Source organism: Electrophorus electricus, chromosome 5 (genome assembly GCF_041902795.1).
Source record: "Electrophorus electricus isolate QZ-2024a chromosome 5, ASM4190279v1, whole genome shotgun sequence".
Lineage (NCBI taxonomy): Eukaryota > Metazoa > Chordata > Actinopteri > Gymnotiformes > Gymnotidae > Electrophorus > Electrophorus electricus.
Genome location: NC_137501.1, coordinates 8,933,971 through 8,956,381, shown reverse-complemented (window position 1 = coordinate 8,956,381; position 22,411 = coordinate 8,933,971). Strand labels below are relative to the sequence as shown.

The 22,411-nt window shown below is 40.4% G+C and overlaps 1 protein-coding gene across 4 annotated transcripts in view; it reads left to right on the top strand.

Moving 5' to 3' along the window:
• Positions 1-6,294: 6,294 nt before the first annotated feature.
• The window catches only part of slc4a4a (solute carrier family 4 member 4a), a 46,161-nt gene continuing 30,044 nt past the window's right edge, over positions 6,295-22,411 (top strand). For 2 of the 4 annotated variants that reach the window (XM_081714121.1, XM_081714120.1), the window contains exons 1-3: positions 7,019-7,038; positions 10,338-10,408; positions 14,396-14,569. In XM_081714121.1, the coding sequence (XP_081570247.1) occupies positions 7,019-7,038; positions 10,338-10,408; positions 14,396-14,569 (265 nt within the window). Of the gene's footprint in view, positions 6,698-6,928; positions 7,039-10,323; positions 10,409-14,395; positions 14,570-22,411 lie in introns of those variants that run through there. The other 2 variants (XM_027028691.3, XM_081714119.1) reach the window with 2 other exon arrangements.

The following is a 22,411-nucleotide window of genomic DNA, read 5'->3' as shown; positions in this document are numbered from 1 at the left end:
AACAAGTTTATTAAACACACCTACCACAATGAGTGTGCATGCTTTGCAAGTAATGGCGAGAGGAGGTGAATTCCTTATTTGATGATTGCTGACCGTGATTACTGCTGTCTCTTATTGTGCATGATAAACATTTGAGAGAGGTTTCCACTTACATAGATACATATCTGCAAATCTGTGTGTTATATGACCAATACATCCAATTTATGTTTGCCCTGTTCAAATAGTCCTTTAAAAAAGGTCAGAGTTTTACAAATATGCTGCAGTCAGTCCTCTAAGATCTGAGTAGAACAAAATAAAAGCCTTGAACAATTCAACTGCCTCACAACTCATGCAAGGTAGGAGTACCCTAGAACTGGAATGTCTATATTCGGAGCACCAGGCCATTTGACATCACAAGCACATGATGAAGGTGAAATAATTTAGTGGCTTCAGCTCACTAATGTTTCTGGAGGCTAGAAACAGGTTTTATGAGGTCACACTGTAGAAGCTGCCAGGCCTATCCTGAGTGGCTTCACTGCACTGACAGCTCAGGCCCAGTGGGTGGTGCCAGATGAAAGTGATTAGTTCCCAGCTTCATGCTTCACACTGCTGGTCTGCCCTGGCAGAGCAGAACAGACACCCAGCAGTTTTGTAAATGCCCTTGTGCTTGTTTTAGATATCAATGAAGGTCATGACCCATGACTCACCCTTGTTTTAATTTTTTCCTTGATTGATATTTACTGTCCAAGTAGATGTTTAGGAGGGTGGGTCTCTATTGCATAAATAATGTATAATATTTAAAATCTTGATGGATAAAAATTACATTTACCTTTAGTGGAAAGAAACATGTTTGGTGTTTTAGCTGTTGGAGTATGATGCAAAAAACGATTTTTCTTTGGCCACATGGGGGCATTAGTTCATTATAAATAATTGATCTCAAGATGGTCCAAATTTAAATATTCCAGTATGAGAATAACAAATATAACGGTTGGTTTTGATTCATTCTTTTGCCACAAAATGTTCTGGCCTTCCCTTCTGCTTTGCCCTGAGCCCTGGAATGTGCCTATGGTGAATAGTGTTTCCTGTGGCTTTGAACATGACAGAGGATGATCTTAGAGGCCCAGAGATTCAAAGATTGCCAGCTGGTAAATGTTATGAAAAATGTCTCCCTGCAGACCTTCCATGAGGCATTAGGGTAACTGAAATAGTCCTCAGAAGACAGGTGTCTTTAGAGAGAGGGGGGGAATTATTCTGCAAGTGTGTCTTCCTTACTTTGGCAAATTGCATTTTTGCACAATTTGACCCACTGTAGCATACCCTTTTCTCATAACCCTGTCCAAATCCTAAATTTATTGCTCTAATCAGGTGTCTGAACAGCATCTAATGGAGACCTCTTAGACCTCAGCTGTCTCATCTTTCAAGTAATGTTTTAAGTTGGTGTAGGCAAGTACTAAGTATAGGCTAAATGGGAAATCAACTGAGAAGTCACAGGCCCTGGTGTGGGATAACTGTGACCTTATAGGTATTGGTTGATCACCAGTTACTACATCACAGGATCTGCTAAACTGTCCATGTGTAAATTTGTGAGCATGGGTTGACCTTGGCCAACACCTTTGCCATTTGGTTGCCCATGGTCCCACAGTCACAGACTTTTTCACAGAATCTGTGCTGGTCCATGCGTCATTGGTCGAATATTGACTTTTTTTTTTTTTTTTTTTGCAGAAAGCATGTCATTTCGTTGCCCTTGGTGTTTGACTCAAGCTATTTTAGCTATTTGTAAAAACTATTTTAATATCAATATGCACAGTAATTTTAACACAGTATTGCGTTACCCTCCTCTTTCTGGCAACTTCAAAATCACCTATTCCCAGTGAGCCCAGTGTTCTGCTGAGGTGCAGGTTTGATTGTTCTTGTTCTGATTGCTTTAGTTCATTTATCATGAACATGTTTGGGAATAAGAGCGTCCTGATTTCCTTTCCTTGTTGAGGAAAAGTCTAGGTGCTTTAATTTTTTTTTTCCTCCTCTGCTTACATCTTTGCTTCTAAATTTTGATGTTGATGTAGGCTGTAAAATTATGGAAGAAGGGACACTGTTGGGAGACCACTCAGGCTATGTTTTTGCTGACACCCCAGGTATTCCGAACTGCCCATCTGGAAATTTGTGAGCAAAGGTCAAGCTCAAATGAAGACTGAACATGAGCTTCTCCAGGATCCCAAGCTCATGGAATGTGGTGTGGAAATCAAGCCCTGTCACTGGAATTCTTATGACCTTTGATTCACTTTGACACTATGGTAAGCTATAAATTTGATAAAATTGCAAAAAGCTTAAATTGTAAGCTTTATTTCGAATTGGATACCTTTTAGAACGTGGAACTATGCTCTTAGTGAACGAGTGATTTTTGGGTTTCTGTACTGAAAACTTTTTCAAACAACTGTGATCAAGTGTAATCTTTATTTGTATAATTTTCAGTATTTTACCCAATTACTAAGACTGGCAAATTTTGTCATATACTATATTACCAAAAGTATGTGGCCATCTAACCATCACACTTATATGAGCTTGTTTAACATCCGAATCATGACCAATAAGGAGTCAGCTAGGCCTTTGTGGCTAGAAGGGTATCTAATGATTGTTAAAGTGTGTCTGTGGGAATTTGTGGCCATTCATCCAAAAGAGCACTTGTGAGGTCAGGGACTGATGTTGGATGAGAAGGACTGGCTCACAGTCAACATTATATCTCAGCCCAAAAGTGTTGTTGTCAAGACTCTGTGCAGGCAACTGAAGTTCCTGCAGACCAAAGTGTCAAACCATGTCTTTATGGACCTTGATTTGTGCATAGGGGCAGAGTCTCACTAGTACAGGAAAGCACCTCCTCAATCTGTTGACATAAAGTGCATCCGATTGTCTCAAATGTTGTCGTATGCTGTCATGTATGGGCAGTGGTAGCTCAGTGGTTAAGGTACTTATAATTGAAAGGTTGCTGCTTCAAGCCCCACTACTGCCAAGTTGCTACTGTTGGGCCCTTGAGCAAGGCCCATAAAATCAATTGCTCAAGTTGTACTCAGCCATAATTGTAAGTTGCTTTGGATAAAGGTGTCTGTTAAATGCCATAAATGTAAACATTAACAATAAAGTAATATATAAAAGTAAATAGCATTATCTTGGCCTCCACAAAACCCAGATTCATCTGTGAGTCTGCCACATATTAAAGCATGTTTCATCACTCTAGAGAACATGCTTCTACTGCTCCAGAGTCTGGTGGACTCTTACATAATGTGCTTACTTAACAGAGTTAGCATCTGGTATTGCACTTAGAGATCTTAGGCATACATACAGCTGTTGAGCCATGGAATCCAATTTTCATGAAGGTCCTGACACACAGTTCTTATACTGCTTTTGCTTCCAGAAGCAGTTTGGAATTATACAACAGAGAATAAGAAATGTTTACATGCTACTTGCTTCAGTACGTGGCAGACCAGCGCTGAGTTTGCATGCTCTGCTGCTTTGCGGCAGAACTGTTGTTGCTCCGAGGTACCTCCCAGTAATAGCACTCTCAGTTTTGACTGGGGCAAAACTATTTCACAAGTTTTACAAGTTATCTTGTGGTTAAGTCAGCTTCCTATGGTCATTGAGCTCTTCAGTATGACCCATTTTCTACAGTATGATCCATGTTAAGGTAAAAATTGTAGTAACTGAAGTGTATAACTTGAAGTTAATTGTGGTTGCATTTGAAAAATCAAGCCTGGTACATTAGATTGGGTCCACATCTAAACTCAGTGGGGGAGCTGATCTCTAGGGAGTGCCTGAGGAAGGTGTTGCCAGTTAAAAATACTGATAACAGATCTGCATAGCCTCTTTTTAACTCCAAACATCCTCATGTTGGAATTGGCCCACCATGCTAAGTAGTCCTAAAAATGGAATTAGTGCTGGATAGAGTGACATAAGAGAGGCACCTCAAAAGCAAGGTCTTTCTTAAGAGAGGATCACCGATATATTGACCCCCCCCCCCCCCAAAAAAAAAACCCAAAAGAAAAACTTAAACACAATAATTCAGCAATAATTCAGCCTTGGAGCAAAAAGGCTGGAACCTCCATTGTCTGACTCAATTCCAGAAATCAACAGGGCCACAGTAAAAGCTCTACCACCCCTCCAGGTTGCTGCAAAGAGATCTCCAAAGAGGCCTACTCGAGGCCCTCACAACACATGGGTCTGTAGTGATGCTTTGTTTCCTCACGCAGTAATGTACCTGTAAACACACCATCCTGCTCAGTGTCTGCCATAAAGCATCTTGTGCACAGTGAATTGTCTCTTCTTGCACTAACAAATTAGTGAGTCATTTTTGGAAGGCAGGAAGAATACTGTTTATAGAGGGGGAAAAAAGGCTGAACTGCCTTTTGCCTTGCAGCATGTTTGTTGGAAAATATGTATCTCACATCAATATCAACCTTTTAAAGGATGTATGGCACATGTGCCATCTGCTACGCACACAGCTGGAGTGGGCACTTTTTTTGTAGAACACTCTTTAAAATGCTAATACCAAATGAAAGGTGGTATAGTGAGTATAGTGCAAAATAGTTTATGCCAAATCCACACTAGTTTTCATTGTCTCATTCACATTTTTCATTGCACTGTTCTTTAAAAGAGTGGCATTTTTATACTTACAAGCCAGTGCTATTCTGATAGAATTTTAAATCTAAAGTAAGAATAAAAACACATTATTTTCAAAATAATGTCTTCCAAATTAAATCAGTGCAAATTCCAAATTCCAGTTCCAAATTAACTCAGTGTAAATTGTGCAAACAGACTGAATTTCACTAAGCCCATTTAAGTTCAGTTCATGGATAATATTCATTATGAATTGTGCTCCCAGCAAACACAATGTAAGACCCTGATGATTCAGCTATAACTGGAACTATGGGCCTAAAGAAGACAATACTTGAAATTCTGCCTGGTTAAGCCAAAAATGATAAATAAAGCATGAACCCTGTCTTAACTACACACAAACACTGCATTTGAACTAGTTGAACTAGTCACAGGAAAAGTACCAGGTAATGTTAAATTATAAGCTTATTATTATAATAAACTTAAATTCAGCATTTTACATGTTACATTTGAACATTTATTGCACCATTGTGAAGATCAATGAGGGAACTAATATAATATGTGTAATTAATGTGGTAATTAATGAGTGAATGTATAAGCCATTGTTTGTTGCTTTAAAAATATTAAAACTTGTATACCTAGACAATGTCATTTAATAGCTATGGTGTAACAGTGTACAATAAAGTTGTATAATATGGATGATGTCAGCCACTTCAAATCCCAGTAGCTGACAGTAGTATGAGCTTCAGAGCTTAATTAAATGCAGCATTGATCTTCTAATTGTTTGTTTTTAACATACTCACTCACTCTCTCTCTCTCTCTCTCTCTCTCTCTCTCTCTCTCTCTCTCTCTCTCTCTCTCTCTCTCATTGTCTCTCTCTCTCTGTCTCTCTCATTCTCCCTCTCTTTCAGATATAAAACAGAATAAGTATAAAGTGTGGGTTTGATTCATATTTTGGCACATATGAATATCTTACTTAAATTATATAAATCAAAACAAGCCACCAGTTGTAAAACAAATGCTTACTGTTACACCAAGCATCAAAAATCAAATGGCACTCATAAAATGGTGGATATGATTGCCTATTAAATTATTAATTTCCTGTGGCTTTTATGGATTTGTGTTTGTGAAGGGCTGATGTTGTCGTCTATGTGCCATTCTCACTGCACATATGGTGTGTGTTCCCATGGGGGAGAGCAAGCCTAACAAGTGGTTGACCTTCAGAGAGACCGACACAACTCTCCCTGTGTGAATTAGACCTTGCCATGTACTAGATTAGAGCAAGAAACCTGCTGAGATCAAGGCACAGATGTGCATGGGCTGTCTGTTCTCTCTCTCTCTCTCTCTCTCTCTCTCTCTCTCTCTGTGTGTGTGATATTAAAGGATATGCTTAACATTTATGGAAAAACTAAAGTTCACAATCAGTATTAGACTTACAGCAGCATATTAAGGCAATTATATATGTCTTATATATGTCCATGTTTCATTTCTTAGTTTTAGAATACTAGTTCACAAATTCGTTAATTTAATCCCATTCACAATCCACAGCCGATTTTTGTTAAAAGAGCTGTACAATATGAACTGTCATTTCCCATTTGCCTGGAAAAATATGCATTGCCTGGAAAGAAGTCCGCTAAAAGTGACGTCAGACCTATTGTTTTTTCAATAGGTGTCGCTGTGTGGAAAAATGAAGCGATGAACAGTCGATGAAGTTGGTAACGTGTAGCGTACTCACGGAGAATATATACATATATACTTCAGGACGTAATGTAGACGGCTGTTAATTTGGAAGCGAACGGCAAAAAGCAAAGGCAAATTTGAGACTACATAGGTCACCCAAAGTGAAGTATACAGCAAGTTGTTTTCATTAATTAACTCAGTTGTTCAGTTCAAAAGGACTTGGTATCGCTAAGCCGCAGGTAAACCGCGTGTTTGGAGCGCACCTCCAACTTTTCTGCGTTTGACCTCCCACTTTTGTCGTGACGTTATCGTACGGATGACTCTTAAAATATGAAGCGGAGACGCTGAAGTTTTATGCGGTTCTGTTGTACTTAAATAGAACAGCACGCTTTCACATGTCGAACTAAGGAACAACCAAAGAAAAACTAAACTGAAGGTATTTCCCCGTGAGATTTCTCCAACTACAGATTCTTTCCACGTTGTTTTCTTTCATACTAGCCATTTTCTGTGAGGCAGTTATCAGACTTCTGGTAGCCTAATCAGGAACCACTTGGAAATTTTTTTTTTTTCTATTTATTTATTTATTTTTACAAGTATGGCAATAATTTAAACAGGGCGCTGCTTAAATCTCAAAATCTTAACTCAAAATCTCTGCAAACCTCAAAAGGTTATTGCGGCGACGTCCCCGGATTGTGTTGGAGCAGCCTACTCCAGATCTACTGAAATAAATTAGACTACCGGCGATTCAGCCTCAGAAATGAGCGGCGCGAAGAACAAGTAAGTAACTTCAGGTTTTGCTGAGTATAGAAAGTCACTTGTGATGTTACAATAATGCGGAGCCTCTTTCCACTCCATCATATGATGATCTACAGGATAAATTGGAGAATTTCGCTCATCCAGTAGTATACAGTTGCGATTATTCCATAGGCTCCACTATCGAATTTAATGACTTAATCTTATAAAAGAGTGCAGTTAAATCCGGTTCTGTTGCAAATATATCTTTAAAAGTCTAAAATTGACGTAGCTGATTTCAGTTAGCATAAAAATAGGAGCAGGGTCTCTAAAATATCCCAATACTCTTTTTTGAAAGTCTCGTTTCAATAACAGTATTATAGGGAAGCAGTTGCCTTTGAAATGATTTGAGTGAAATTTATCTGATTTATCCATTTTTAATTCTGTAAACACAAAACCTGCAGTTTCAGGTGTAATGCATCTGTCTAGATTCTTTCAGAAAGATGGAACCTTAATATATGACACTGTGCTTTTTTCACAGAAACCAACTATGCAAAATTTCCTGAGAAAACTGGAAATATATAAACATGTAAATGATTAAGATTTTGGTCTATGTCACATACTCAGCAGGTCCCCTTATTATTGTTTAGGGCCATCAGCAAACACATAGCAGGAAAGCAGCGGCTTCATCTCCAACGATACTTCCTAGTGCCTGCCATGTGTGTGTTCGTCCGCAGGTGGCATTGTAGGTTTGGGGTGACAGAGTACTTACTACATGCCTCATTTTGTTAATTAAAATCCTCATGAGTTTGTGCGTGTCTCAAATGCTTGTCTCTTAATATCAGCTACATCTTTGTTCCTCTTTAAATGGACACATTTATGAAGTTTCATGTAATGATTAAAAAAATAGAAATTTTGCTAAGTGTTCTGATATTAATAGCCCCTTTCACCTGACTTTATTTGGTGCTGACTCAGTGGGAGTGAGAATGTGATTTGTTCAATTAAGTTTTGCTGCCCCGCCCCTTCTCTCTCACTGAAACTCTCACTCTAACTTTCTGTCTATTTCTCTCTCACTTTCTCACGGTGTCTCTCTTTGTCTCTCTCTCTCTCCCATTCTGTTCTCAAATCTGTGTGCTGCTCATAGAAATATAGGGGTGAATTGTAATGTCAGGACAGGATCACGGATACTGTAGGCACTGTAGGTAGAGGGAGGACTTGTCATTTTACAGAGTGTGCACCTATACCTATATCACAAGCCTTTAATCATAAACTGTGTAGCTTCTTAAATGCTGTCTATTAAGATGGACCTTTACTGATGTTACAAGGTACACACGGAGTTATTAAGTAACTAGTTACATCTGTACAAGTGATGTTTGGTGTTGAAGCGAATTCTGGATTGAGCCTTTTTTGTGAATAGTGAGCTGTATAATTCAAAATTTAAGCATGCCTATTTAGTTCTAAATGTTAATAGTTTTGCACATTTTTATGATACTTGATTTTGTTAAATGCCACCAATCATTTTGCACCTCAAAAAGCAAAATAATAAAAACACCAAACACCTTCAGGTTTAGTTTTGATCAGTTCAGGAAACAGGCTAGACTCTTTGACTGGCATACCACAACAGCTCACTATTTGTTTTGCTGTGATTGGAGGTTGGAGTTGGCAACCTTTCAGTTTGTTCGACTGAGTCTGTTCAGGCTGTTTGACACCGTGTGTCTTGGGGGGCCAAGCACCGCTATCAGATGGATCAGCTCCATCGTTTGTATTTCTGCTGATTTCTTTACATTCTGTTCATGTTTTTTTTCACAAACAAGCAGTAGAAACAGACGGAGGGTACAGTCAGTGCTGAAAATGTTTTTTTTTTTTTAGCTCTTTCTTTTATAAAAAGGAAAACAGCTTAGCATTGCATTATGAACATTTGGTCAAATATTGACTTTACAAACAGTGGTTGCATGGCTACTATACTCGATACTGTTTGAACTCCTTGTTCCCCTTTTCTTTGCAGTTTGGTGAAGCTGATGACAAACAAACCTACGCATACCTCACAGAAGTATTTTGCGCTCAAAATGTAGCAAGCTCGACTAAAAGGCTGTGGACTGTTCTCACTGTACAGTTTGGTCTTTGGACATCTCATATCTTACACCTGAGAAACCTTCATGAGAGAGAGAAGCCTCATGTGCTGACTAGCAGTGATCTTTGGGCTTTGTCTATTGAAGGCAAATGGCTTAGCCCCCACCTACCACTGCGCTACTTTGCACCGAGCTAGAGGTTAATGCCAAGACATTTATATGCAGATTGCTCTGTTAACCTTGAATAGGCATTAGTGACTGTCCCCAAAAAGTCCATTTACCAGAAGCTCAAGGTATCTGTTTAGCTAAAGCAGATCAGAGCAATGAGTGAGTAAAATGAGTAAAAGAGATTTTTTTCTCATTCATTTTACAGATTAACTGACTCCTTGCATATAGGGTCTTTTGATTTAAGGACACTGAACAAATAACAGAGTTATTATTTGTGGAAATTTTCCTTTATAAAAGATCCTCACACAGGAAATGAGTTTATTTTAGTGTTGTTATGGGCTCCTACATTCTACTCTGCAAAGACAAGCTCACCTAATCCTCAAAGATCACATGACTGAACCGGTAGCCACATAATTTCCCACCTGTATATCAGTTTGGTGTGTGTGTGTATGTCCTTAATTGGGTCAGCTGGAGAATATTTCTTACACGTGGTATGGGGGAGTAAACTGTGTGCTTAATGTGTATATACGCCACACGGAAACTTGTGCTGCAGGCCACCACAACCCCCTGCTGCTGATCTGGGATCTGTGCATGACTGCCCTATCATCACCTCATAGCCCATCAAAGCCAATTAACATCTAGCAGGGCCACTCAGCCAGCCCTGCACCTACCCTCCCCCTGCCCCACCCTCACCGTCCCCACAGGGCCAGATTACCCTCCTGGCGTCTACCTGCCAGGGACGCTTCACCGGCCCTGCACCCTCCCCCATGGGGCCGGATTACGCTCCTAGCATCTATCTGCCAGGGACTCTCCAGTAGCCATGCACCCTCCCCCCTGGGGCTGGATTACCCTCCTAGCATCTATCTCTGTCTTGCGTCTACCTCAAGGGCAGCAGCTTTTTCAGAGAAGGGAATGTGAAGCATGACTCATTAGCCCTTGGTTCCAGAAGCAGAACTGCCACCTCTCTTTAGCAGCCCCCTGTTAACAGGGGAAGATGGCTAGCACTACCGGCAGTGTCCTGCAGGTGAATGAGCCCAGACGCTATAGCTCGACGCTGCCTCTGGATGAGAAATGTGAAAAGTCTTTCTTCCTCTTCTACTATTACAGGATGGAGGACGAGGCGGTGCTGGACAGAGGGGCTTCCTTCCTCAAGCATGTATGTGATGAGGAAGTTGAAGGTAAGCTTGGTGCCTTCATGAGTGGCTCACCTTTGTCCAGGAGTTGGCTGCTAGCTTGTGCTAGCTTGTACTAGTTCACTGCCAAGTACACCTGAATTGAACAGTACTCAGATTAAATCCTTCACAAGAATGTTGAAGTTACCACAGCACGATGTTATATATGACATTTTGGATGTTTCTTAAAGAGAATTAGCAAATGAATAATGGTGGAACTGAATTCTTGTAATTTAAAATCAGACAAATTTGGTTTTCAATTACATTGTAGTAATTTATGTATATATGCATTCATTTTATGTTCTTTTAGCATTGAATATTGTACTTTAAATACATCCTAGTTATACTAAGTTTTCTGGACAGTGTATTCCCTACAAAAGGAGAGTAGCTAGCGCCCTCCTCCCAAAGTGTCGTTGACCCCCATAGGAGTTACCATTTTACTGAGGGTCAGTGATAGGGGTGCACGCTAGTTTCCCCTCCTTGCAAAGCCTGCTTTGTTTCCTATCACTTTTTCCTATCACTCCCACACAAGCCCCCCTCTTACTCTTTCCACAGTATAGCTGAGTGTTCCCAGGTTGTCCTTGATGGACATTTCCTCTTCCACTTACCTCGCAAGTCACTTCTTTGTTGGTGCCAGAAAGATCTCAGCTAAGTGCAAGTCAGGACAGTGATGTGCTGGGTTTTAGAACTGTGTGCAGTTGAGCTACAACACACGTTACGTAAAACACCTTGTACTACAAACAGGAACTTAGGAGCCGTTAAACAGATGACGAGGCGCATTGTCGCCTTAGCTTTAGAAAAGAGAAATAACTCCCACTGGATGGTTATTTGTGAAGTGGTTCCCATTTATACAAGTACATTTTGATAAGTACTTCCTATTTTATCTTTATGGGAACTGTTTTAAATATAGCTATCAGTAGTAAAAAAAAAAAAAATCTGTTACAGCAATAAAGGCCAAGCATAGACGTCTGTGAGCTCATGCATCAGAGGGAGGCGGATGGCGTTATCCTTCGAGTGTGATACGAGACGATGTATATGGCTGCATGTATTACAGAGGAGTCACGTGATAGCCCTTGCTCTTCCTGGTTAGCATGTGATAGGGGAGAATTATCTGATGGGTGGGAATTGGCTACGAGTAAAAAAATGTTTTTAAAAAAGCAAAAAAAAACCAACCCATATTATTCGTAGTATTAAACAGTATGTTACAAGGAACATTATTTGTGTATTTATGAACTAGCATGTGTCAGCTTTTTGTTTATTTATTTATTTATGTACTTATTGACTTTATTAGCATGCTGGCAGTTGTATAGCCTCATTCTCCTCTGGAACCCACTGTCCCAGCAGCTCCGTTACTGGGGCAACTGGGGGTACCAAGCTATGGCAGCCCACATGGCCTGGGCCAGGCGCAGGGAACTCGCTTCACGCACCGACAAACAGCGCGCCACTCTCATTCAGGCTGCTTTCTTTGCCCTTCCAGAAGCAGCCTGCTCCGAAAGCACAGGAAGCCCGCTACAAAGCCGGGGGAGGGGGGGGGCAGTATGCAGTCCCACCCTCCCTCTCACCTCCGCTTTTCTTTCTCTGATGCTTAAAAAAACCCCCACTTTTCACTCCCTTTTCCTTGTTCTAGCATCCTTCCACTGCTGTTACTTATTCTTTCCCTCCCTCTTTCTGTCATTTTTTTTCTTTTCTTTTGTCTTTCTCAAATGCTTTCTGGTTCCTTCATGCTACAATCAGATTATGTTGTCCATGCTGAGAGATGTTTCATTTTTAACCAGCATCCAATTTCTCTTCACATCTGAATGTGTAAGAGCTAGAGCAAGACTATTTGCTAATGCTTTAAGTTATACCTTGTGGAAAAAAGGGCAAATCAAAAATTGTGACGCATGGCTATAAATGTAGCTTGTAATCTAAACTTAGAATGTGCCATGCATTTAGATGAAATATACAAAAATGTCTATTTTGTCCTCAGATAAAAATCTTAAAAAAAACAAAAACAAAAAACAGGTTAGGAATTATCTTAAGTATTATATTAATCAATATCTATCAATAGGTTTAAGTTACATTAACTATATTACAGTATTAAATATATTACAGTATTCTGAATCTGGATATATTATACTTAAAATGTCAGGTAATTAGCCTTAGCTAATGTCTTTTTGATGATTTGTTATGTTAGAGCTAGTCCTAGCAAGTCATCTAAACCACGTAGAGCATTCACCTTGAGAGCAAGACATTCGGGGCTTTGAGGTTCTGATGGTTTTAATAGTTGTTTCCTAGCTTTTGTAATTTGCCCTGCGGTACCTTGTATTGCTGTGGTTTGGGGAGTGGACAATTTTTGTACGTTCACAATGTAGCTATAAATGTTTAAGCAGCAGACCAAGTTCCAGCAAAGCTAAACCAGAGTGCTAAGTCTAGAAGAGACACCCTGCTCTAGCATGGGCCATAATCAGTGTTTTGTTTGGACATCATATCACCACACAAATACGTATCTTACTAGAAGTCCACATCTGCACCGATTAACACACTGATGACAAATGACTATTACCAGCTGCACAGAGTCCTTTTATGTAGCATTTACAGACGTCAGTCTATAATAGAAGCCATAGTTGTTGTTGCTGTGCCTGGATGGGTTTCCTCTCGGCTCACCATGTGATTGGGTGAAGCAGGTGTGATGTCACAGATATACAGTGATGCTGTGTAGGTTGATTCTGTCCTATAGGGACACCCCAAGACTCCCAGGAGGAATATTAAATGAGGGCCCAGTCTGTTGTGCAGTAATGTAACATAAGAGGTCTTAGCAACTGACATGTTTCTGTCCTTGCTGTGGTATACCTTGGTTTAATAGGTTAAACAGACCTAATTTAATAACTTTGCTCATTTCTCCCCTTATAATGTGACTAAATAATGTGACTTAATTTTGTTCTGGTAATGTAACAAAATCTTTTCCAGTGATTGTTATTTATTGAAATAAGATAATCTGCTGCATGGCAATTCTGAAACCCAGAAAAAAACAAGAGGGAGTATGTTTTGTTAAATAATCTCATCTTTCAGGCTAAATCAGTGTGTACTAGCATTCCCGAGATTAATTTGCTCTGAGGTCGAACAGTCCTATCTTTGGAGAGTTCTATCGTGGCTCGAGCTTTAATCCAAATGCCAAAAAATGAAACCCGCAGCTTTTTGAAAAACTGCTAACAGGTGTCCTTCTGAGACTATGGAATGCATGACCATGAGAAAGCCTTGAACCTGAAAGTTAACTTCTACCTGTTCACTCCCCTCAAACAAAATATTTGGCTTGATGGTCTGCTGCAAACCCTTCTGGCGTGGGCCAGACCATTTTTTTTGTTCTTGGATGCCTTGGTCATTTCCTGTATAAATTCTGTTAAGGAAGTGGTTGGCATTTATTTACATCCTTACTTTAGCAAGAACACCAAATGTCAATCCCAGTGGTCCCTGAGGAAACAATTGACACCCAGGTCCTGACTTCAATGTCTTGTACAACATTTCCTTTCTCAGAATCAGCCACTGTGGAAATGACTTGCTCTAAGAGTTCTTTGTCAAGATTCAGTACGTTAGTAAGATTTTTTGGCCATGTGCCCTGACTGGCCTTTAAAGCTGAGTGGAAGTTCTGGATGGGGATTTTGGTCCTCTTTGAGTAATCCATAAAAGATCGGTTTGTGTTTTTCTTAATCTGCTTGACTTCTTGGCAAGTCCTAGGCCATTGTCTTGCCTCTGAAATCCCTGTTATGCCTGCTCACATTATGAATGACATTTTTAAAATACTTCATTCTGTTTCATTGCTAGCCAGTGCAGGCTAATCTGTGTCTTACAGAAGTATATCTTTGTGTTTAATCTCCACTGCTGTGTTATGAAAGTGTTTATTTTTTATGAAGCTATGTGCAGTTAAAATGCTATGAGTGCACATAGGATTCTATCTGGCTTCTAATGGCCTCACCCTTTAGCAATCACTCATGGTTCTCACCTTCTCTCTGCCAGGCCATCACACCATCTACATCGGCGTGCATGTACCCAAGAGCTACCGGCGGCGGCGGCGGCACCGGCGACGCGGTGCCCCCAAGGAGCGGAGGGAACAGGTGATGGAGAACACCTCGGACAGGTCGGACGGTGAGAACGCAGAAGAGGCCAGCAGCGGCATCCTTAAGCCACTCAGTAAGTGGCTGACACACACACACACATACACACGTCCATCCAAAGCTGCTGTGACTTGAGGCACAGGCACAGGCAAAATGCTCTTTTGTGCAATAGCCGCTTGAAATCAGACACATTTGCCTGATTTGATGTCATAGGGGACACAAGGCTGAGGTATATAATGACAGGGGAGGATCACCCGTACCAATTTGCATTTTAATCGCTCCTTAATGATGGCCGCAGGAGTGGAGCATGACAGTGGACGACAGACAGAGATCATGAACACCAAGGGGGGGAAGGAGACCAAACAAATGTCAGTCATATAGTGGTGATATAGTCACATAAGCAGCCCACTGCCTTGCTGCAGGACCAAAGCTGCCCCTTCTCTGCCCCTTACTGTGCGCAGCTGTTAATGGAAACTTGCTTCGGGCTGGAAGCACAGTTACGCTCAGCAGGACTCATAGTTCCTCTCAGGCCCACTGCCCTGCTTGCTGTTGACCCTCGCGGCTTCCCTGTCTAAAATGTGATTCAGAGCAGGACTCTGGGCTGGATATGTTAATGCTATTTGACACAGTTTAACACCAATGTTTCCTTTATATAAACACCAGAGTTCGCTGCACAGGGCTCAACATTAACTCTGGATATACACTGTTGTGTCCATATCTCTCTCTGGATATGTAATAGATTTTCTGCAGGAAATTGATATCGGGAGGGAGAAGATTAAGCAAGATTAGGGGTAACAATGTCCTGGCTTCTGGCCACGTGCCCTGGGTGGTCTATGAAGGGAACACTGACCTTTTGTTTTTAGATGGATTATTCGATTGTTATCATTGACCCAGCTGCTTGTTTGTTGTTGTCAATCATTCCACAAATTACTACCAAAAATTAAGTAGTAAATCTGCGTAAATATTATTAGAAACGCTTTGGAGCCATGCTCATGTTTCAGGAAAGCATTACAACGGATCATCTTGGAAATGAAAAAGATAAGTGACACTTCAAGTCTGAAAAGACTGTCAAAGCCAGACTGCTTTTAAGGGCACAAATGATGTGCAGTTATAGGTTTGCATATGTTGTTTAATGTAAATTTGGATTTATACATGCTTAGACATAAGTTTTTACAAACTTAGTCGATATCATGACTATTGAGAAGTAGCTGCTTGTAAAACTAACAACAAAAATAAGAATCAGTATTGCACATCTACTTTATTGATCATTGTCTAGCCGTCTAGTTTCTGATGTTTCTGGCGGCTTTCTTCACCCCCGTTTCTCTTGCTCTATTCTTGGATATAAAGGAGACCCCTTGTCTTGGTTCTTCTCCTCTTCCTCTAACAAAAGTGCTCCTTTGTGCTGCAGCTGGGGCCCTATGGAGGATTCATTTACATTCTGGAACTTGGACAAGATTTGTGGGAAGCCATTCACAGTCTTTGGAAGGTGCCCCTGTTGCTGATCTGAGACCAGTTTTACACATTCCCTGGTTCAGCGGCTTCTGTGGGGGCCTGAGTGGAAGTAGGCGCATCCAGATCTGTGGCTCACGCGTGAACTTTACAGAGTAAATGCTTTTCCCTTGCTTACTCGAGCAAAACCAAAGGGACTCCCTCAGTGGTCCACTTCTGTAGTTTGAATTATTATATTCATCTGGCTTAAAGCCACAAGTCTGAACTTCACAATAAAAAAGTTCAACCCAAAGGCAATGTGCTGAGACGTGTAAGCATTGTTCGTGTCTAAAACAGTGTTTACAGATAAGATAAGGGAGCGTTTATTTCCTGTGCTAGAACTGTTTGTTTTTGATGTCAGATTGTCAATGGATGCCCACCATTTTTAAATGAATAATTGCTCAGTCTAAACTATTTGTTTATTATTTCAGAACAGTACTGTAGCATGGGATACAACTGTGAATGAACATGGAACTATGGCGATTGCCAGCAATTTATAATTGTTAATAGTATTTATTGGTACAAGCTTGAATCATACATAGGGTAAATACTGAATGAATGGCCAAGTGGTATCAGGGCTTCATGCATTTATATATCTGAAGTACTTAAAAATAAAAAGAGGTGTGTCTTATTTACTTTTAACACAGAAATCCAGATTCTGTCTCTTAGACAATACTAGGGGTTAGTTCAACTCACTAAACCAAATTTTAGAATAATTTACCAGTTGACATGCAAATATGCTCTTACAAATGTAACATTTGGCTATTCACCAAAGAGATCACAGAACACATATTAGAAAACCTGTAATCATTGCAACAAATCTGGTATATCTGTGATTTCCAAGTAGCCTAAGTGCATGAACATGGTTATAAAATGACTTGTGAATACCAGAATGCTTTCAGTTTTGGACCTATGGACTGTGCCTATCTGTATGTCTGTATCATGGCTTCACATGCAAAAGAATTGCCAGGAATTGAAAAATCTGATTGTGAGACTTCACAACGATGGAAAGTGATACAGCAAGCTCTGTCACCAACTAAAAATCAGTCAAAATACAGTTGCAGCAGTAAGCAGAAAGTATAGGACAAGCCATAGCACCACCAACCAAAGCTGTAATGGCATGCATAGTCCTATGACTGAAGCAGAGATGAGTGTGAAATGATATTGGATTTATAGATAGCACTGTGAATGCCTGTGGATATGCCAAAATACTGGCTGACAAGATGATTCCTAGTCCACAGAAGCTTGGCAGAAGAGGAATATTTCACCATGCTAACAATCCAAAGCACACTGCCAAAACTATGCCAGAGTTAATAAAGAGAAAAAAGATTAAAAATTACTCAACCAAGTATGTCGCCTGACTTGAACCTAAATAGAACAGTTTTAGGGTCTTTTTAAAGAGAAAGGCAGAATCAACACAACACGTCCAGCAAAGACCAACTAAAAAGGGCCTGGCAAAACCTCTGTCCAGTTCGTGCAAGACTGGTATCTGAGGAGCATTGAGTCCATTATAAAAATAACACTGGACAAGTATTGAAAAATGAAAGATTTGAATCTCAGTAATGAAATGTGTCCTTTTGTTGTGTTGAATTGTAATCTCTTAGCTCTTAATTTGGCAAATCTTAACTGTTAGTTTTTAATTATACTTAAGAGAAAATACCCTTGTTCAGTTTAGAAGTAATGTAATTAGTGTAAGTTGACAGAGTGTTAAATCATTTGACATTTAAGTTATATTGCACAGGGGTGTGCTCATTTCTGTGGTATATTTTATATCATGTTAACTATTTAATAAGCATGTATAGATTGACTGCTATTGCATCTTTGACTAATTAAATGATCACTTATGACTATCAATTATAATGACTGAAAGGGTATATACAGTTTATGTGGATGTTAATATCATGCTTCAGTTAATTGGAGTTATGTCCTTCTCTGAGGAGAAGGGACTTAGAGTATCAGACAACGCTTGATGTCTTATGAACAGCTGTCTCCCCGGAAGAGAATAGATGGGTTCAAGGACAGATAAAGGAGCTCTTAGCAGCTATGTTTAATGAAGTGTTAAATTAATGTTATTTCAATTAAACATTGCCAAGCGCCTTCTCTTATGAAGTGCGATGTGGACTAAGCTAAATGTTTGGTACAGGAGTAAAGATTAACCAGCTGACATGCTGAAGACTTATTTATCTCACAAAGTTCAGGTGTATGTTTGGGGGAGGGGGTTGAAATCTGTATTGCCAATTTAACATGAATATATTTTTCAATAAATTGATGTTTACCCCTCTATTATTATAAGGTTGCTCAAGAAATGTGCTGTTATAATGCACACATATCAGTGAGTTCTCTGTGTATAAAATGAAAGTCCCTCTGCTGTGTTCTTTACATTTTTCCATTTGAAAATCAGTAGTATTTTCTTCACAGTGGTTATGCTACTTTTCTTCCTTCATTTGGCAGAATAAGGCATGACGGCTAAGGTGTCACATTGTTTCATATTTTGGCCATGCCGTTTTGAAAAATGGACTTGCCCCTGTGTTCTCCATGGCCTCGAGGGGGCTCTTTTTAATGGCCCCGCCCCCATGTGGAATGTGTCAGGCAAGGGAAGCAGCCCACGGTAATCCTCTCTAAGGCAGTTGGTCACTCCTCTGACCACACGTTATAATCACTTAATCTAACCTTCTTTCTCACCCTAAGGCTGCATTTACTTATGAGCAGACTAAGACAAGTGTTGAGGGGAAAAATATCTAGTTTTTTTGTTACATTTTTCTAGCTTTTTTTTTTTTTTTTTGGAAAATTGTTCAGAACAAGGGGATTGACCAATGCAAAATATGTGGTAATATGAGCCATGTATAAAGCTTAATAAACAGTGAAAGAAATTACTCAAGACTACTTGAGAAAAATAAGTTTCCCTCAGCAGGGACTGCTGTATTGGGTGGTGTATGTCTCTCAGCAGGGATTGCTGTATTGGGGGGTGTATGTCTCTCAGCAGGGATTGCTGTATTGGGTGGTGTATGTCTCAGCAGGGACTGCTGTATTGGGTGCTGTATCTGTCCCTCAGCAGGGACTGCTGTATTGGGTGGTGTATGTCTCTCAGCAAGGTCTGCTGTATTGGGTGGTGTATCTGTCCCTCAGCAGGGTCTGCTGTATTGGGTGGCGTATCTGTCCTTTAGCAGGGTCTGCTGTATTGGGTGGTGTATCTGTCCCTCAGCAGGGACTGCTGTATTGGCTGGTGTATATGTCTCAGCAGAGACTGCTGTATTGGGTGGTGTATCTGTCCCTCAGCAGGGTCTGCTGTATTGGGTGGCATATCTGTCCCTCAGCAGGGTCTGCTGTATTGGGTGGCATATCTGTCCTTCAGCAGGGTCTGCTGTATTGGGTGGCGTATCTGTCCCTCAGCAGGGACTGCTGTTTTGGGTGGTGAATGTCTCTCAGCAGGAACTGCTGTATTGGGTGGTGTATGTTTCTCAGCAGGGACTGCTGTATTGGGTGGCATATCTCTCCAACACAAGTGCACAGGTCCAATCTTGAGAAGAAAGTGACCTGACCACAGTACAGATCTTCATGACTGCAGTATATTTGGGTGCTTTCACAAAGAGGACTGGGCATTTTGGCCTGCAAACTAGAATGTCAACCAAGAGCTTTTGGTCAAGGAGACCTGAAGTCTCTTTCTTTCACTCTGTGTGTGTGTGTGTGTTTGTTCTGTATATATTGGGCCCTGAAATACAAAAGGTATCATTATGCTAAGCTCTAGCAGCTCAGCATGACAGAGTTGCTTCATCATCACGTTCATATTATTCTTATGGTTCCCAATTTGGAAAGGGTTGTCACAGAAAGGAGGTCTGTAGATCTCATGACTTTGCAACCTTTTGTTACTTTCTCCAGGATACGATTATGGAATCCTTGTCCAAATGTCAGATGTTAGCTTGGGCAGAATTAGCTGTGGTCCTACTGTTGTACTGTTGACCATTCTTCAGCTGTACTGAGGATTAACATGAATTTGGAGATAGTGAAATATTTTGATGAGTAGAAAATTTGGATAGCTTCCTTGTGTGTTCAGTTACCTTTGACTGGCATTATGAATAAGGTCTAGAATAATACATTTGCAGAACAAGCTGAGGGCACATAACCAAGACATACTCAGTCTGGGGTTTAAAAAGTCACTTGGGTTGGATTGAGAAATAAAAATGGTGGCAAGTGAATTGAGTTTCCCACTTGTAAGATTTGATCAGGGGAGATATTGCTGAGGAAACAGAATTATTGTTAACAGAATCCTGTTACCATATTAATATTAGTTTAGCCTGTAGCTGTACAAATCATTGATAGTCTGTTCTATTCACGGTTCATTTAATGTAACATGATATACCATTTCAAACACATATATTATAACTGAAGTAGGTGTAAGTACATAATTATTTTCAACATGTCTGTACTCTGGCTTGCTGTGGGCTACTACTGGACAATACAGTTAATAGTGAAGAAATACTTTAAAGTAATGAAAATAAAAGAATATTTACACGGGAATTGAATAAATTAACTTTGAGAAACAAGCTGCGCAGGAGGTCATGGCAAGTATCACTACAGCAGTAGAATATTTCATTGCTCCATTTTGTGCAGAGCTTTGAGTGTCTGCCATTGTCGGCTAGCGAGCAACTGGTGGTCAGGGTGGGCACGAGCTGAAAGAACAATCGCCAGTCTCAACGAAGCGCCATTGTGCTGTGAACAAAAGACAAGAGCCACTGGTCCCAGACATGTGACACCTCCGGTGTGTTTTCCATCCCCTCCTCTACGCATCAGCAAGGGTGCCAACGGAACGCCCCGTCTATATGCCAAATGCTAGAAAGAGAAGTACAGAATTTGTAATTGGTTCCCCTGAGGTGATGTATGTAACCGTGGTCCTCTACCAACTGGTGCACAAAAGGGCAGCTTGCCTTGTGAGTCCTCCCAGCTCAGTTCAGTTTCATTAGGCCAACATGGAGCGTATACCATGGGAAGCCAGTCTAATCAAAGAACATGTTGGGTTTGGGTTGCTGCAAGCGAACATCTCTACATGTACACCAGCATCTAAGAAAAAACTGCTGGACCTCAGTAAACTACAACATATATCTTAGGCCTTATTTCGTTAGGCGAATCCTCACTCTACTCCTCACAATGCAAGCCGTGAATGTGACCACTATCAGTAGTGAATTTCAAGTTCTTTTTGTGCTTTGATGTGTGGCGTATCGGCTGCTTCTAGCCAGTGTTCGTTGCCAGGCAATACAAAGCCAGAGTCCTTGTCCTGTTTGCTTCCAACCAGGAGTTGTAAGCCACAACGAATAGGAATAGAGCTTTCCTCTCTCTTTCAGCATGATGACCACTATGCGTTAGAAACATGCCGACCTGCCAGTACCTCTCATTGCAGTGCCAGCATGCTTGGTGGTGTGGGTTCTGCTTCCACGCTGCTGCTTTGCTGTGGATCAGCGTGTTGCGCTTTACATTGGGAACAGCCATGTGGTTGGGGCAGAGTATTCCCTGTTCAGTGCTGGCGTGGTCACACTGCATGTTCACTTAATGGGAGATTGCTGGTTCACATTTGTTTCCTCTGACAGGAGCTGTTATTATATATAATATATATAATATGCTCATGTAGTACAGCATCTTCTTCATTCTCCTCCCCAGTATAGCAGAGACCACTTACTGTCTCATGCCGAGGTTCAGTATGTATTTATTTAAATTTATTCAAATGTGTCTCCCCCGTCTCCACATAGCAGTGGTTGGTTCATACCTAATGAGGTCTGCAGAAAGCTTACTACCACTTTGAAATGCCCCAATGTATGAACTCTTTATAGTCATATCAAACTGGAAACTGATTTCTAGATTTCATATATACACGAATGTGTAAGTCACTTGGGTGGCAATCATTGTTACAAAACTTACAACATATTTATGTCCTTTTTTGATGTAACATTTTGCACTTGGTTAGCCCACCTGGCCAAAGAAATAATATAGCAAATATTTGAAGTAAATTATTACGAATCCATCACATACATATATACAGACACACACACACACACACACACACACACACAATGGACTATCTTAGATAACATAGGATAAGGTTTTCAGGGGATAAGGTTTTGTGGATTGTAGTGTTGCACAGGATTATTGACTTGTTTTCTAAGGCTAATATCATCTCTTCCCATAATGTCTGGCTTTCATCATCTCCCTGTGGTCATTTTTGTGTGAATTTCTCAAAAACCTGCACCTCTGTCAATCAAGACCTCTAAGAGATTCTTCAAATTGGATTATGAGAAGAAAATCTGTCAAAAATGGAAAACTCTAATACCTTCAAATTAAAAACCTGTACTTATCATATAACATATCGTGTTTATCAACACTTTTAGTCCGCAGTTTTTAGTGATTTATCTCCTGCCATTTACAGTAGCAACACTGATCACTG